The 17,425-nt window shown below is 45.7% G+C and overlaps 1 protein-coding gene across 4 annotated transcripts in view; it reads right to left on the bottom strand.

Moving 5' to 3' along the window:
- Mapre2 (microtubule associated protein RP/EB family member 2) overlaps positions 1-17,425 on the bottom strand; it is a 150,458-nt gene that overhangs the window by 53,172 nt on the left and 79,861 nt on the right. For all 4 annotated transcript variants that reach the window (XM_006980114.4, XM_076554833.1, XM_076554832.1 and 1 more), the window contains one exon: positions 14,715-14,842. In XM_006980114.4, the coding sequence (XP_006980176.1) occupies positions 14,715-14,835 (121 nt within the window). In that variant the 5' untranslated portion in view covers positions 14,836-14,842. The remainder of the gene's footprint in view (positions 1-14,714; positions 14,843-17,425) is intronic.

Raw genomic sequence — 17,425 nt, 5'->3', positions numbered from 1 at the left:
TCAGTTGGGAAAGTGCCAATCACAAGGCCCAGAGTCTAAACCCATGTGAAAAACAGAATACTGTGGCATGAGATTGTAATCCCAGTGCTGGGGTATGGGAGTCTGTAGGAGACCAGCTCTGACCTCCTCCCACCTATCAAAGGGTTCTTGGAGGACAGAGGAATGAGGAAATATTAGGTAGAAAGATAGAAAGAGGCGATAAGAAAGACAGAGACATAGGATAGCTTCAGGAGGACCCTGGGTCAATATCCAGCTGCCCAGAGCTTTATTCAAAAGGGCTTTTTATAATACGGGAGAGGCAAAAGACCTCCCCCATCAAGATCAAAACACACCATACAGCCAAGTGTGGACCCTTCCAAACACTTGGTACCCACGCCCGTGGTCAAATCATCCCATTATGTAGCCCTGCTGGGTAAAGCAAGCTCAGATTCTTGGACCCTGAGTAAGGTCTCACTAGGAAGCCTCTGTGGGCCACTATACTGGGGAGGCAGTGAGAGGTAGATCTCTGGGCCTCACTGGCCAGCCAGCCTAGCTGAATTGGTTAGTTCCAGTCCCAGTGAGAGACCCTATCTCAAAAAGGGAAGTGGATGGAGCTCATTGGCCAGCCAGCCTAGCCAATCAGTGAGTTCCACGTTCACTAAGAGACCCTGCCTCAACAAGTATCATCAGGAACAAATAGAGAAAGACATTCACTGCTGACCTCTGACCTGCACATGCACATACACAGGAGCGTGCATCCCTGTGTATGCTTGCACACGTCCACACAAACACATACCTACATGCATGCCCACCCCTTCTTCCCTAACACAAAGAGACTTGGGGAGCATCACCAAGAGTGAGCCCAGCTACGGAGTCTGATGGCATGGGAGAATCAGTGAGAGTTCTGAGTGGATTAAAGTGCTGCCCGTGTCATGGAAGACAGAACACATGGTCAGTCTTCCACATGGGAATTTCAGGGCAATAGAAATCAAACTCCTGCCGGGCGGTGGTGGCGCACGCCTCTAATCCCAGCACTCGGGAGGCAGAGCCAGGCGGATCTCTGTGAGTTCGAGGCCAGCCTGGTCTACAAAGTGAGTTCCAGGAAAGGCGCAAAGCTACACAGAGAAACCCTGTCTAGGAAAAAAAAAAAAGAAAAAAAAGAAAAAAAGAAATCAAACTCCTTGTCTGAGATGCAGGATAAATATTTTTATTACCAGGTAAACCACAGACAAACACCTAGAGAGCACAACAGCTGGAGGCTTACAGTTCGGCCAAGGGCTACTGTTTAAGTGTTACTTAGAAAACAACTTCCACAGAGACTCCCCGTTTAAAAAGCGCACTGAAAGCCGGAGCATGCACATCAGACACCCTAGTCCTAGCCTTGGTTTCACTATGTGCAGTGGTTTATCCAACTTCCATAATATCCCACAACTCCTGTGTTTAAACTTGTGTCTTAATATTTTAGGAAAAAATACAGAGCTTCAAGCTTGTCTAATGACACAGAAAAAGATTCTGACAGCTGAAGGGACAAGGACATGGCGGCTGAGGAGCAGGCCTGTTGGTCTGAACATTAGCAGAATTTTTACCTGCTAAGGAGTGAACCCGTCCTAGGTGTCAGTGTCCCGCCATTCCCAACACGCGGTTTCCGTCCAGACAACACTGCTCGTCAAGTCCCACCAGACCATCCTGCCTCATGCAGTGACACTTGGCGTCTACAGTCCAGAAAGGGGGAGGGGCGGGGCTCCGCACACCATGTCACTGGCTTCCACAGAACTCGGCAGCGACGCTGGAAGCCGAGGTCTGAGTCTGAGACCAGAGCTAAAGTTAGAACTGAACATTCTAGACAGAGGGGGAAGGGGAACTTAAAACAAGTCTTTATCACAAATAAAAAACAAGTTAGGAAGGTATACAGGAACCCACTGGGAAGAGATTCAGTTTTCTTATTAGGGTCACGAAGAAAGAAGGTTCTAGGAAGCTATAACGTCAGGGGTACTGTTTGCCCACACGCATTAGGAAGATTTCTTACACACTTGTTTCTGGTATTGCTTCTATACTTTTATAGACAAAGTTTTGTTCTATTGGCCTATTTTTATTTGTTTGTTTGCTTTTAGACTATATAAGTTAGACTGAAATGAAGATAAGCCTGACTTACAGGCAAAAATCTGAAGACAGAAGTGTCCATATCTAACTTTTGTGGTGACAGGTTGCCTCTAAACAAACGCCTGTCTCTATAGGTGGCACTTGGGATTGTCCTTTTGCTTTTTGGTGAATGATAAACTCTAAACTGCTGGGTGTGGTGGTGCACGTCTTTAATCCCAGCACTTGGGAGGCAGAAGCAGGTGGACTTGTGTGAGTTCAAGGCCAGCCTGGTCTACACAATGAGTTCCAGGACAGCCAGGAAAGTGACCTCATTTAAAGGGCCAAGTAACTGAGTCTTAAAAGACTAGAAAAATACTGACATACAAAATTCAGAAAAACACAACAGGAAACCCGGCAGAAACACAGGCCACTCCAATGTAAAATAAACGCAGGGACACAGACACACTAAGGGAGTCAAGGCAAAAGTCTAGCGAGAAATCGTCCATTGGTCAAGTTAAACTCACAGTGTCGCCCTTCAGTCATCAGGGATCTTTGCTGGAGCAAAGGAAGGGAGGAGGAAGGGGGCGTGTGGGAGCCCTCAAAGGACATTTCGAGAGAAGCCAGGGAACAGAGCGAAGGGTGTGCATGGACAGGTGTCAGTCAGAGGCAGGTAAGCAGCAGGCTTTAAATGCCACAAAGTGTCAGTGTGAGTTAATGAGGAAGGCCGCAGAGAATCAATGCTGATTTCTGGCTCTAAGCATCCTCCCAGAAGGGGGCCTAAAAGATGCCATTTTAAAGCTTTGATTTTTCAGAATTAAATATTTTCTAGAGCACATTAAATGAAGGGTAAGAACTCCATTTTCTCACACAATTTCTCCTGAAACAGCCAACACCGTTCTTGGGACAACATGAAGCCAGGTGTGGTGATCCATGGAGAGGCTTTGAACCCATGCAAGATGGAGTGATGTGAATGAACCAGCACAAGGCTGCAGTTCACTTCCGCAGAGCGCACCCTTGCAAGTGGCTCTTCCGGTGACAGAGGTTCCTGTCCCTGGGACTAGGTGCCCTGTCATCCCTCTTCAGATGGAAACGATTTTGCCCTGTGCTCTCAGGTCAGAGCTTCTCACCCTTGCCATTCCTCCCAGTCAAGCTCACCAGCTGTCACACACACCAACAGTGTCCTTAGCAGCCACCTTCGGCAGAAGGATATGCCTTCCCCCACAGCTCCCCAAGAGGGGGCCTAGAGGCTGGAGACAGTTCAGCAGACCCAGTCTGGCATGGAAAGTCACCAGCAGCCACAGAGAACTCCAGAGCAGCTACCCTAGAGTGCCCATGCACACTGTGCTGCGAACAGAAGACTGCTGTATCACGAGCAGATTTATTGCCATTTCCCAGGTTCGTCCCAGGACACTTCCTTATCTAAGCACAATTCCAGGATTAGAAGGAACTCCAGTTAATGTGAAGACTGCACAGTATTTTACTTTAGGGATTTAGTCAGATGACCAAAACAGAAACGAGGGGGGTGGAGCAGGGAGGAGGCAGGAAACTACTTCTTTTTTTTTGTAATGGTGGATCCTAACATATTTACAGTTGACACATGTACTTTCTGTAGAACTTGGATCATTTATTTTTCTAAAGTTCTTCCATGAATTGCCATAACATGTCATCTAGAAGAGACTGAAGTAGAGGCCAACCCTCCTGGCAGTGACTAAAGGGAGACCAGGAAACTCTGCTGGAGCTAATATCCAATCTATGTGCTCCTCACGGCCACAGCACATGGCCAGTATAACTTACGTCGGTTAAAACCCAAGGAAGAACCACACCCCTAGAAAGGAGGCAACGGAGAGAGGTCACATGCTGTCTGTCACAATTACGTAATCGTTTCAGGGTGGGAAGAAACTCTGTCCTGAAGAGCAATGGTTGTTTTAAGCGATTCAACTATTCTGTTCCCAGTATGCAATCCTAAAATGCCCAAACATTTGCATCTCTTTTCTTTTTCTTCTATCACACCTGAAAAACTGTAAATTAAAAATACAATCCGGAGAAAATGAATTGAGGAAATACATTAGTCTAAGAGCAGTGGGATGTGCAGCATTACAACATGCAGAAACTACTGGAGGCAGACCAGCACTTCAGATGTCACCAGGCACGCCCTGCTCTCAGAGCCGGGAACCTTCCGAAGATAAGAAAGGCTAGGCACCTCGTGTCGGCCAGGACCTCGCTCTCCCTCTGCTTCGTTTGTGGATGAGCTGACAAAATGGACTTGAGAGCTCTGGACAGAAATGTGACAGACGAAGTGAAGCGACAGGTCCTAGCTTGGTATGATCTGTGTTGGTTTTGCTGGGTCCTCAGATGCTGGCCACACTGGAAGTACTCCGTCAACCCCTGCTGGCTCCAGGAATAAACAAGAGTGTGGAGAACTGAGAAACGGAACCTCTACTGAAGCCACTGGCTTCCTTTCCTCAGCTTGACCCCTGCCCATGTTCGCAGCAGTCTCATCTGAACAGAAGGAGTTCAATTCCACTTTGTAATATCTACCTCCCAGTCACCAAACCTGCATGGCCACTTGGCCAAGGACCCAAACAAGGCGAAGACACATCTTTCTTTTCCTTGAATACATGGTGCCTGCTACCTGAAGCACAACTGTGCATGTTGCCTCAAGTCCTAATACACTTCCCAGAGATCTCATGTGCACACGTAACCACACTCACTCCCTACACCTTCAACTTTTTTAATCCAAAATATTCCTTTGTAACACTTAGACACAGACACTTCTCATTCTTCAAAGATTAGTGTTGCACGAATCCTAAATGGTCTTATAGTAAAAAAAACCCACAGCCAGATAGTGGGGTAAATGCTGAAATCTCTGAAAGATCAGAGAGACAAAGGAACAAGCCACTAGAGAAACTTCTCCCCACTACCGACTCCTCAGGCCGAGTGGAAGGTGAAATCCTATCTCCACAAACCCTCTGACTGAAAGCCTCTGAGTCCTCAGCCGAAAACGCTTTAGTTCTTGTCTCCCATGCCTTATGTAACTTTCTCCGCCCAGCCATTTCATTTCCCCTCTAGTGCTGGGATTAAAGGCTTGTGACTCCCAAGTACTAGGATTAAAGGTATGTGCCACCACTGCCTGGCTCAGTTTCTCTCCTAGACTGAATCAATCTCATGTAGTCCAGACTGGCTTTGAACTCACAGAGATCCAGATGGATCTCTGCCTCCCCAGTGATAGGATTAAAGGTATGTGCCACCACTGCCTGACTTCTGTCTAATCTAGTGGCTTGTTCTGTTCTCTGATCTTCAGGCAAGTTGTTTTTTTTTGATATACAATTTTTTTACAATATATTTTTTTGATATACAATATATTTTTTTGATATATAATATATTACTACACATTAGTCCAATATCACCTTTCTAGGAAGCTTTTTGTTGTTGTTGTTGCTTTCAATATAAGACTCCCACTGGACTGGCCAAGGGCCCAATGGCAGACTGTTGTGCAGGCTGACTAGTCACTGTGCCTGGATGACATGGGAACAGTTTGTAAGACTGATGCTATCAATTGGAACTGTCCCTTAACAAGGCTCAGTTTCCACGGCAGTGCTGTGGGGAGGTAGCAGAACCTTGGGAAGTGGGTCCTTATAGGAGGTCCTCTGGACACCAGGGACATATCTCTGGTGGGATTATGGGACCCTGGGCCTTTCCTTTTCCTCTCTTTGGCTTCTTGGCTATGAGCTGAATGTATCTGCTGCATCATATACTCTGCCCGTACTATGTTATCTCACCACAGGTCCATAGAAACGAGCCAATCAATTACACACTGGAGTCATCAAAACTGTGAGCCAAAATAATCCTTTTTTAAAAAAACAAGCTGATTATTTCATGTACTCTGGTACAGCGGTGGGAAGCTGATTAACACAACTGGGGATGATGTCTGATTCACTGTTTGGCCATGCCAGCAATGGCTGCATCTCTGGGGCCCCTCTATGGAAGTGGTTTAGATCCTGCAGCCTGATGGAGCTTGTAAGCATTTGGAAATGAAATGGTATCATTTGGACCTTGGATGGCAATCTCTTAAAACACTGAACCAACAGGTTCTTTTATACACAACCAACTTTTCATGTTCAAGAAGGGGCCATAGAGGAACTGAAGGAGCCTCGGCGCAGCCACTCAATATGGGTGGGTGCAGTGGACTGGATCAAACACAAGGAGACAGACATGCCCCAGTGAATAAGTCCTATGTGTGTATGTGTGTGAATTGTGTATCCATGTGTATGTGTGCACATGTGTATGCATGTGTGGGAATGCAGTGTACATGTGTGTATATGTGTCAATGTGCATGTGTGTACATATGTCTTGGGTAAATGCAGGGTATACATGTATATTGTATATGTGTATGTGAATATGTTAAAATGAGGATGTGAAATCCTCTTAGGAATAACTTATTCAACTAGCCAGTGTGGTGATATATTGTGTATTAAATAAAGCTTGCCTGAGGATCAGAGGACAGAGCCAGCCACTAGATTAGACATAGAGGTCAGACAGTGGTAACACACACCTTTAATCTTAGCACTCAGGAGGCAGAGATCCATCTGGATCTCTGAGTTCAAAGCCATCCTAGACTACAAAAAAATCAATCCAGTCTAAAAGAGAAACAGCCAGGCAGTGGTGGCCCACACCTTTAACTCCAGCACTTGGGATCACACACCTTTAATCCCAGCACTAGGAAGGTTGAGACAGGAAGTGATATGGCTGGGCAGAGAAAAGACTATAAGGCGGGAGGAGACAGGAGCTCAGTCTCTTCCAGGCTGAGGAGTTGGTGAGGTGAGAGGTGGTGGCCGTGGCTGCTCTGCTTCGCTGATCTTTCAGCTTTCACCCTGATCTCTGGCTCTGGGTTTTTATTATAAGACCAATTAGGATTCGTGCAACAAGGCAGAGGTGAGGAAAGGACCACAGGCTGGGGTGCAAGTGCATGTGTGTGCACACGTGTGTGCACGTGTGTGCACGTGTGATCTCTGAGAGGGCAGTGTTCTGGTGGTTTTCCCCTGGACTAGAGCTGTTCTGAGAGACTAAAGGGTGTCCTGCAGGAGGCAGGAAATGTCAGTCTTAGCTGGGGAAGAGTTAAGAACAGCAGAGGTTAAGGGAAGTCATGGCAAGGAAGAACCCCAGAGCTGGGGACAAGCGTCTGCCTTCCTGCTCATGGCCTCTTCTTTAGGTGAGAAGGTCTTTCTTTTCTTTATTGTTATTATTTTTAATTTTCTTTTTTGACAGCTCTATTGGGGTATGTGGTCTAGGTATTAGGATAATTACTATCAAGTGTGTATCATTTCTTTGATTAGAACTGAAAGAGAGGATTCTGACTTCTCTTCTGTACATTCCTGGGGAGATGTGTAGGAGACTCACAATAAAGGGACTTGGAACACCCTCACATGGGCACACACATGTGCACGGGCTGTAAGTACAGCCTGTAAGTGCACAGGGAGATCACGTGGAAACACTGGTTTCTTTGAGCTCTTCCCCTCGTGTATAAAAGAGGAACAATGTGGCCGTAAGAATGAAAAGAAGTAGCGCCTCTCCAAGACACACCGAGAGTGGTAGAGAGAGACAAAAGCTGCGGGATATGACGTCATTGTGTCCCTGAGGATGAAAGCCTGTGTTGTCAACCTGGTTACAACACGCAGAGCTCTAAAAATGAATGTGCTTGAGCTGGACTAGTTCAGGCATGGAATATGAAAATGAGTGTCAGATTCAAATGACAGAGTGAGATCTGTGGCTTCTGTCAGGCACAGAACGGGTGTGCACAGGCTTCTGGGTGTGCACAGGCTTCTGGGTGTGCACAGAATGGGTGTGCACACATTCCTAAGACACTGGTTCGCCTGCTGGGAAACATCTCCAGCCTTTAGAAAAACACACAGGTGCTTACACCATAGTAAACACTCTCATAAAAAGAACTGTCTTTCTCCCCAAATCTACATTCTCCAGGTAAGTCTTCAGAGGTTTTAAACCGAGAGGAGAGAAGGAAAAGAAAAAAATGGAAACACGAATTCAAAATAATGTTTCATAAGGAACATATCCATCACATCACATAACTGACACCTTGAGAAAAGGTCCCAAATAACTTCCAGGATGTTGGAACATACTCTTTTCTTGTAAGGATATTGGTTTTAATAGACCCTGGTGAATGATTTCAGAATAGGCAATATCTTCACATGCCTCGGAGGCAAGCACTGCATGCCAAGCTTAGGAGGCAGGCAAGGATGAGAGGATTGAAAGTTCAAGGCCAGCCTGGCCTAGCGAGTGAGATCAGTCTCAACAACACAACAACAAACCACAAACAAACAAACAAACAAGCCAACAAGGCAAAACCCAAACTAGGAAGACAAGACAAAAATAGTACTTTGGGTCATGTGTGGTGATGTACGACCGTAATCGAAGTATCTGGGAGATGACTAAATCCTAATCACTAGATCACCAGGGACACACTTGGAAAGATGAGGCAGGGGGATTGAAAGTTTGAGGCCAGCCTAAGCTAAATAGGGAGGCAGCCTCAAAACAAAATGCAATCAAGTAAAAGTAAGCATGTTACAAAACAGACCAAGTTTGTTTTATAGGGGAGGACTAAGGGTGGCCCTGGTTACGATTACCATCGGGATTATGTGCTCAGCAAGTCTTAAAACCCACAGGTCCTTGGCTCCACCAAGCCTTCTCACACCACTTAAGAAGCTGCCTGGGCCCTGGAGTCAGAGCCCCAGGCCCAAAAGTGAATGGAGTTTATGCCGGGGCTCCCATTAGCTCCAGAACCCACATGGCTCTTTTGATAAGTACACCCTCTTCTCCAAGCATGCTCATACAGTTAGTGGCTTAGGAACAGGGAGGGGGGGGGAGAGGGGGGTGGGGGGGTGGGGGGAGCCTGTCATGGATACAGGACAGTTGTGAATCTGTAAGACAGTCAACCAGAATCATGAAGATTATACACTGAGCACATGTAGCAATTTCCCCATATCAAGAAGTACGGAGATCAAAGTCCAGGGTGCAACCAAGGACACTGCTTTGTATAAATTGCTCAAGCTATTTTTCTGATCTTATTAGTAGTTCACAGTTTATTAGTTTAAGTTTTTAATAATGCCATCATTTTTTATTTATTCCTGTTAGCCATGTGATGTGATTAAGTTCAACATGAATGTGTGTCCTTTGACTTTTCATGATATAAATATATGTATACACCACAGAGAGAGAGAGAGAGAGAGAGAGAGAGAGAGAGAGAGAGAGAGAGAGAGAGAGAGAGAGAACTTTCAATAAAACACACACATGCATCTCAGGCCATCAATTTCACTTAGCTGTTTGTTTTTAATTTGTCTTTATTTATGGAGTCCCATCATGCTGAAGGGATGCCAGCAGAGGCCAAAAATGGGATAGAGGGACAGATGTCAATCAAATAAGAGTCATCTGACACCTGCCCAGTTTTCTGGAACTTCGATGGGTCTGCTTTGTTCCTCCCAAAGAAGTTAGCCCCTCTATGGTTCCCTGAACTATCTCATACATGCACAGTGGCTTCAAACCTGTGCTCACACACTCCTTACTTCATGAATCCAAGGACTGAGCATGATACTGTGCATCCCTGAAGGCCTGGGCACAGGCTGCCCTGGTTTGGGGAGGCTGTCCACTGAGGAAACTCAGCATCCTACACGGGCTCCTACACAACAGTCACCCCACCTGACTCTAGGAGGAGGACAACCCCTCTGGGGCGTTTCTTCAACATCCGCCACTCGGTCACTCGGGAGCACCTGCCACACCCACACAGTCTGAGTGTCTTTTCGGCTGACTCTCTCAGTCCTCATCTCCCTTTATTTAACACTCTCCTTTGTCCACTTCCATCTCCCTTCAGCTACACTCACGGTCAGAACAAGCACAGGGTGAAGATGTGGCGACTGTTTGCAGGATCAAACATGCGAATGTGGGGGAAAAAAATCAGAAATTCCTAGTAGCGGTTTGGTACATCAAGGTGAATGTACACTTCATCCTGCACTGGTATCTGGCATGGCAAAGGCAGGCAAGCATAGTCACAAAAATTCCAGGGCAAAACCCCAAACCAAACCAAACCAACACCCTCCAATCCTACCAATGTATGTTTATCTTCAATAACAAAATATCAAGATAATGGAAATATACAAAATTATAAGGGAGGAAACCCCCTGTTATATTTTATATTCTCTGCTCAAAAGAATGAGCTGTATTTAGCCCGTGCATTGGTGGAGACTCGAGGATGTTACCCACTGCAGCAATTCACCCTCCGGCTGGACCACACCCAGACGTGGTCCACACCACTTGTTACCCCTCTCTTCTCAATTACTTGTTATACTTGAAACCAAGTAAATGGATTTTGAAATTAGCTGGTCAAGTAAAATTAGGGGGGAAAAATATCTAGCCTAGACAAAATCTCTACACAATGCCTCTAAGCACGGATAATATTCCATGAGCACACAATGACCTGACCACAGTCACATTCTGCACGGGCTCACTTTCTCGGAGAAAACAATAAACCTCTGATTTTATAAAGCTCAGTAAACTCCGGGGCCTGCAGACACTGATGGAATATCCTTACTTGGTTCCAATACGAGAGACTCAGTAAGATCAGCCCTACTAAATTTAGCCTCTGAGCTGATTTCATCACTAACCCGTCTTCTCTGCTGACAGAGAGAGAAGGCACAGGGGACCCAGTGCTAGGCTGGAACCAACCTATTTAACAAGCGCAGATCTGTAGCCAAAAATGGTCACAAAGCACTGCTACCTTGCCCAGGAAGGACTACCATGAGGGTAGAGCACAGAGGACTCACCCTCCATGTCCCAAGCTGCCTGATGGCCACACCTGCGAGAAGCCCAGTGCATACTACAAATCATGTTCCTTCTACCAGTTCAGACACCGACATTTGTAAATGCAACCACAATTTCATCAGCCAAATTCAGGAGCTTTCCCAGAATAAGAAACAAACAAAAACCAGAAACTTCATCCAACATAAAGCTTGAACCAATCTGAAGAAACACATAGTAAGTCAAACTTTGATCTTTTTTTTTCCTACCTTTAAAAAAAGTCAATCAAAAAAAATATTTAAAAATTTTCAAAAATGCCTTCATTTAAATGACGTTTTATTTAAATACTCAGATGCTCAGGAAAATAACTGAGCCTTCCACCAGCCAGAGTGCCAGGACGGGGCTGTGTGGCGAAGCTGGCAGCGGTCCCCTCAGTGTGGAATGCCTGCTGTCATCTGCTGTCCGTGCTTCCTGTCCTGTGAGGGGGTGGGAAGGAGACGGGGCCATGCACAGACTTTAGAAAGAGGCCAGCTGGGAAAGCTGGCTTTGCACTTACACCCAGCCTAGGAGAGACGATCCAGACATAGCCACAATGGCGTTGAGGGGCGTAAGGTTAAGTTTCAAAGGAGGCACGGGGCAGCAGGGCCGGGTGAAAGGTAGGGGAGAGATGCAATCCTCTGTCTGATGTCCAGCTTCCTTCCTGTTTCTTTTCCCTCCTCCTTTCCGCACACTTTTTCTTTTCTGTCACCCTCAATAAAGTATCTCGAGCTGAGGAAGCTGACTTAGGAACGTTCAGCACCATACTGACCAACCCTCTCTTCATAACCTTGGAAAACATCTACTAAACTGGTTTGAACTGGAACTCAAACAAAAAAAAAAAAAAAATAGGACATCATCCCCTGACCGCCCCCCCTTAAAAGCCCTCTACATGTCACAAAGCAAATGAATGAAAACAGAAAGATATTTCTAGGCCGGACCAGTGTGACAGCGCTCCTGAACCAGCCTCCCATTCCACGAGGGGAATCAACATGATTAGATTCCAAAGCAGATTTAGGTGGCCAGAAGTACAAAATGGAACAGCCCTCTGCTTTCCTTGAAACAGATTGCTTTTTGCAAGAAATAAATGCAATTTGAATATGCATACAGATCCATGACCCAGATTTAATGTTCAAAGAAGGTGGTCATAAAGTTACATCCTTGGATACGATAATAAGAAATAAGAGCGAATAATTTGCATTATTTTGAAATGTATTACAAGGTATTTCATGTGACTTAACTTTTTATTTACTTATTCTGGTGCTGGGAATTGAATCCAGAGCCTTGTACACATCATGAGACCAATGCTCTCTCACTGGGCTATGACCACCCCGGCCCACTACTCTTATGTTAGAGAGCATTTAAAAATGTTTATGGGGCAGAAAGAGATGTCAGATAAAGGCAGAAAGCTCAGAGCAAATACAACACCAAAGTTGTGTTTCAGCTTTTTGCAAACTAAACAAAAGTTGATGTTCATTTTCTCCACCTTGCTTTATATATCTAAAAAAATTATTAAAACTTATTGTAGCCGGGCGGTGGTGGCGCACGCCTCTAATCCCAGCACTCGGGAGGCAGAGCCAGGCTGATCTCTGTGAGTTCGAGGCCAGCCTGGGCTACCAAGTGAGTCCCAGGAAAGGCGCAAAGCTACACAGAGAAACCCTGTCTCGAAAAACCAAAAAACAAAAACAAAAACAAAACAAAAAAAAACTTATTGTAAAGAGCTTCCAAATAAATACAGACAGACACACGCACACGCACACACACGTCCCACAAGTAACCAGCCCAAAAGTCTATACATCTCAATGAACTTCTGCACACTTAGAATCCCATACATTCTCATTGATGTTTGTTTTAACACTGGCTTTGAGGGGATCTGTTAGCTGGAACTAAAGGAGAGAGTGATACCACAGTGGAGAAAGGCAGAAGGGGACTGCCAGGTGTGGGGTGTAAGTCTTCATGGGGGTGCAGGTGGTGTCAGGAAGGTGCAGAAACATGTGATCTTCGAGTGTCTTCCCAGAGCACATCACTAAAATCAAATACCACAGAAGCTACAAGAAACCAAAATAAATACCCAAGATACATTACACTCCATGAATCAGAGCATCCCTAAGCATGATAAGGACAAATCACTGAGGTCATCGACATTCGGATTTGTTCTTATCCAAGAGACACTGTCCTACCTGCTTCAAAGTCTTCTAGAATGAGACTAGAGAAATGAATTCATAAACAAGTAGAAAGACCACTTCCTCCTGCCAAATGCCATCGCTGAAGACAAACTAAACTAAGAAGATGGAATTGGTGCCGGACAGGTTTGGGAGAACCTACACTTCACTGTTAGTGGTTTGAGGTTTCTCACACAAGCATTGCAAGCTGCAGAGAGAACCCATGCCTGTCTGGGACTCACAGTTTTCCAGTCAGAAATGTGTCTTGAAGCAGAAAGGAAACATTAATCTACTATTGGGAACTTTGCAAATTCTGATGGTACTGCATCAAGTCTTTTTTGCATATGACCTGCTGGAAAGATCGGCCACAGTCCAATACCAACGAATCAGCTGAAACTCAGAACTCTTCCACATCTAAATGCCTTCGCACAAACACACTTCAGTAATGCTATATTCCCTAATACCGTGTTCATGTTAGGGCCACAGGCAAAGAAGACATCTCTTTGTCTATTCGTTTACAAGAAAACATTTACTTGGCAAAGGAGAATACTTTATTTCAATTCACACTCAAAGCTAAAGGCAGAAGATGACTTCAACACACTTGGACTTTATTTTTGGAATTGCATCTTTTTTCAAACAGGTTTAACCCAATATGCATTCCTACAGAACTACTCAGTATCAGGTACAGTGGAGCGTTGGGCATTAGACAACAGTAAACTACAGACCTGTTCTTAAGAACCCCGGTGCCTCCTGGGATTGGGAGTCCGAGGTTATACACAGCATGACAGGTGTTATCCTGGACGGGGGCGGGCGGGGCTCAGGGAACAGTACCAAGCCTGGGAAGTCTTCCCAGAGCTGACAGTAGGTGAGGCAGATTAAACTGTGAACAGGATGTTACCATATACACAAAGAAGAGGAAAGCCTTGGAAGCGTGAGGAAAACTAGGGGGTGGTGCCACAGGGAAGGAGTCTGCAGAGAGCCCAGGGTCTTGTGGAGCTAAGGTTCCAGGAAGAGAGCTCTGCACAATTGAACTGGGAAGGGCAGTATGAAGCCCTGAAGACCCACTGTGGGTTTTGTTGTTTGTCTGTCTGTTCCTACAGACAAGCGCTCTCATCTCTACTTTTAGATGCTTTTATTTTGGAACAAGGTCCCACCAGGTTACCCAGGCTGACCTTGAACGGACTGTGTGGTCCAGGCCGGCCCTGTTCCTGTGACACCCTGGTTCAGCCTCCTGCGCAGCTGGGATTTGCTCCCTGCCTCACCGGGCCAAGCTCTACTGTGCTTGAAGCCACATGCCTGGTGACATGACAACAGGACTATGGAAGGGAGGCTAAGAGCCAGCATTACAGAGGGGCGTGGCCGACAGCAAGCCAGAAGCAGCTCACACCCCCATCTGGATGGCTGTGTGCTTAGATGTTCTCAGACATTTCACCCCCCCCCATGTGTTCTCCAGCTACAGCCAAGTTTCCCCTTTTAATTATGTAGCTATACACACACACACACACACACACACACACATACACACACACACACATATATATATATGTGTATATGTATGTTTTTGTCTTACTCCAAATACGTCACGTGTGGTTCATAAAAATCATATTCAATTGCCAGTAAGCACATCGGGTAAATACTCAAAAGACAATCTCTTACCTGAACAGAGCTGTTCCACTTTTGTGTAGTTCAGAGACACGATGTCATTAACCCATGCAATGATGTCATGCCTGCTCATAGTCTCCTGGGTTATCGAGGTAGAATACACGTTGACCGCCATTCCCCAACTAGGACAAAACAAATGAAAATACGTGTATTTACTCACAAGAAAATAAATTACCTTGGAAATACAAAAGACCCATGATCAAGGAGGACATTCATGGTGCAGCTTTACAACAAAGCTTCTTCACGTGGGTCCTCCTGACCCCACACGGGTGGTCAGGTGGCCCAGGGAGGTGGTGGAAAAATCAGGCAACGGTAAACGGTTTCTGAGCGTGCACTACTACCCAACCATTAGTTCATAATCAGATGTGTTCTGGCTCCACGGTGTTCCTGGCAGTGCTTGACCATGCTGCATCAGGAGTCTTCACTGCAGCCGCAACTCTGAACGCATGCATACCACGTGCACTTGCCCCTGCATGCCGTGACACCTCGACATGCCACTGAGCACTGCCTGAAACCCCCGGCTCAGATCGGAGACTACTGTGTTTTGCTAAGTGCAGTTACTTTTGATGTACATATAGAGCTTGCTGCTCTTACAGGAACATGCTGGCTTAATTATAGAAAACAAGACTTTTAATACTTTCCTGCTGTCAGTCCGGAGCACGTAAGTATCACAACAATGCATTTTTGGACTGTACTGTGCTAAGACCAACAAGCACATCCATCTCTAGTACGCAAATTTGCTTTCATCTCTTTTTTTCTTTCTGTCTTCTTATTTTTTGAGAGAGGGTCTCACTCTGTCTCTGGCTGGCCTGGAACTCGCTATGTGAACCAGGCTGGCCTTGAACTTGCAGTGAACTTCTGCCTGTTTCCCATTGCTAAGATCGCAGGTGTGAGCCGCTGGGCCCAGCTTCGTGGTAAAGTCACACCCATATCAATGGACCGTTTTACAGTTCTTCACGATTGACTGTCATAAATGTCTGATTCGTGTATCTATTTTCCTCACCCACCTAGCTGAGCTCAGGTAAAGATTGCCCCGGTGAAGAGGGGTTTGGAGGAGGAAGTTTCAACAGCCATGCTCTAGAGAGACCAGCAGGCCAAACCTATCCACGGCCCTTTCTCCCCTTAGTTCCCTGTAACTGTTTCTTTGGACCACATTTCATGTAATTTTTTCCTGTGGTACCACTTCACGTTTCTCCCATCTAGACTCTAAAGTTCTTCAGGCTCTGGGATTCTTAATTTATAACAAAATTAAGTCTCACTTTTGACCTTACATGTATGTGGGACATTAAGTTACCAGGCTTACAACACTGTGCACCACAGCAATCTTGTTTCTTTTTAAAAAGATTTTGCAGGGCGATGGTGGTGTACACCTTTAATCCCCGCACTCGGGAGGAAGAGGCAGGTGGATCTCTGTGGGTTCAAGGCTAACCTGGTCTACAGAGTGAGTTCTAGGACATCAAAGGCCATACAGAGAAACCCTGTCTCAAAAAAACAAAACTAAGATTTATTTTTAATCATGTGTATGCATATGTAAGTGTAGTAGCCATGGAGGACAGAAAAGGATGCTGGATTCCCTGGAGCAGGAGTTACAGGTGGTTGTGAGCAGCTCAATGGGGGTGTTGGGAACTAGACTGGATCCCCTGTAAGAGCAGCCAGTGCCCCTAACCACTGAGCATTCCCCTCAGCTGGGCAGTCTTGTAGCTTTACACATTATCTCACAGAACCGTTATTACAAGTACTTGAAGTGCCAGTGTCGGGGGAAGGGGGGGTGTTGAGGGGGGTGCCCCTGCTGACAGCTGTATAGCAGTAAAGGATTCTTTGTAACATTTGGTAAAAAACTTTGCAATTCTATGAATTTCATAGAATGTTTATATAGGGAGATAGACATATTAAATTTTATTTCAGCAACAAATATATGCAAAAAAGAAATGAAACAGAGTAACAAACCAGTTGTGTCTATGTGGTGGTTTGAAAGAAAATGGCTCCCGAAGGGAGGGGCACTAATGGGAGGTGTGGCCTTGTCGGAGTAGGTGCGGCCTTATTGGAGTAGGTGTGGCCTTGTTGGAGTAGGTGTGGCCTTGTCGGAGTAGGTGTGGCCTTGTTGGAGCAGGTGTGGCCTTGTTGGAGGAAGTGGGTCACTGTGGAGGCAGGCTTTGAGGTCTCAAGCATGCTAAAGTGAGACAGTGCCCTTCCCTGTTGCCTTTGGATCAAGATGTAGGATTCTCCAGCACCATGCCCGCCTGCACACTGCCATACTCTTAGCTGCCACACTTCCCACCCTAACTAAAACCGTCTACTTCTTGGATTCATCAATTCTTGACCAAGCTTGTTTTACTTATAGTTCCATCAACTGCCCTTGGCCAATTCCATCTCTGGCCCCACAGGCCATATTATTCTACAGTAAATGCCAAGTATTGAGTCATTTCACTTACAGATATCTCGGTGTGTTTTGGAAAGACAGAGACATTAGAAAACACTAAGCAACAAATACAGCAGTGTTACCACACTGAAATGACCGCTGTTTTTAATATGGAAGTGTTTGGAAGGCTGGTCATTTTGTCTTAATCTGAATAGGAATTCATGTACTGGGCAGACACTGGACTTCCTTGGTGGGCTTGTTCCTTTTCTATTAACTGCAGGCAGTCTTCATTTCTAGTCTTTCACGTAGACTTTGTAATTGCTATTGGAAGAAATACGTTCTTTGG

This window comes from Peromyscus maniculatus, chromosome 19 (assembly GCF_049852395.1).
Source record: "Peromyscus maniculatus bairdii isolate BWxNUB_F1_BW_parent chromosome 19, HU_Pman_BW_mat_3.1, whole genome shotgun sequence".
NCBI classification, from domain to species: Eukaryota; Metazoa; Chordata; class Mammalia; order Rodentia; family Cricetidae; genus Peromyscus; species Peromyscus maniculatus.
This window is presented reverse-complemented; position numbering and strand designations above follow the sequence as displayed.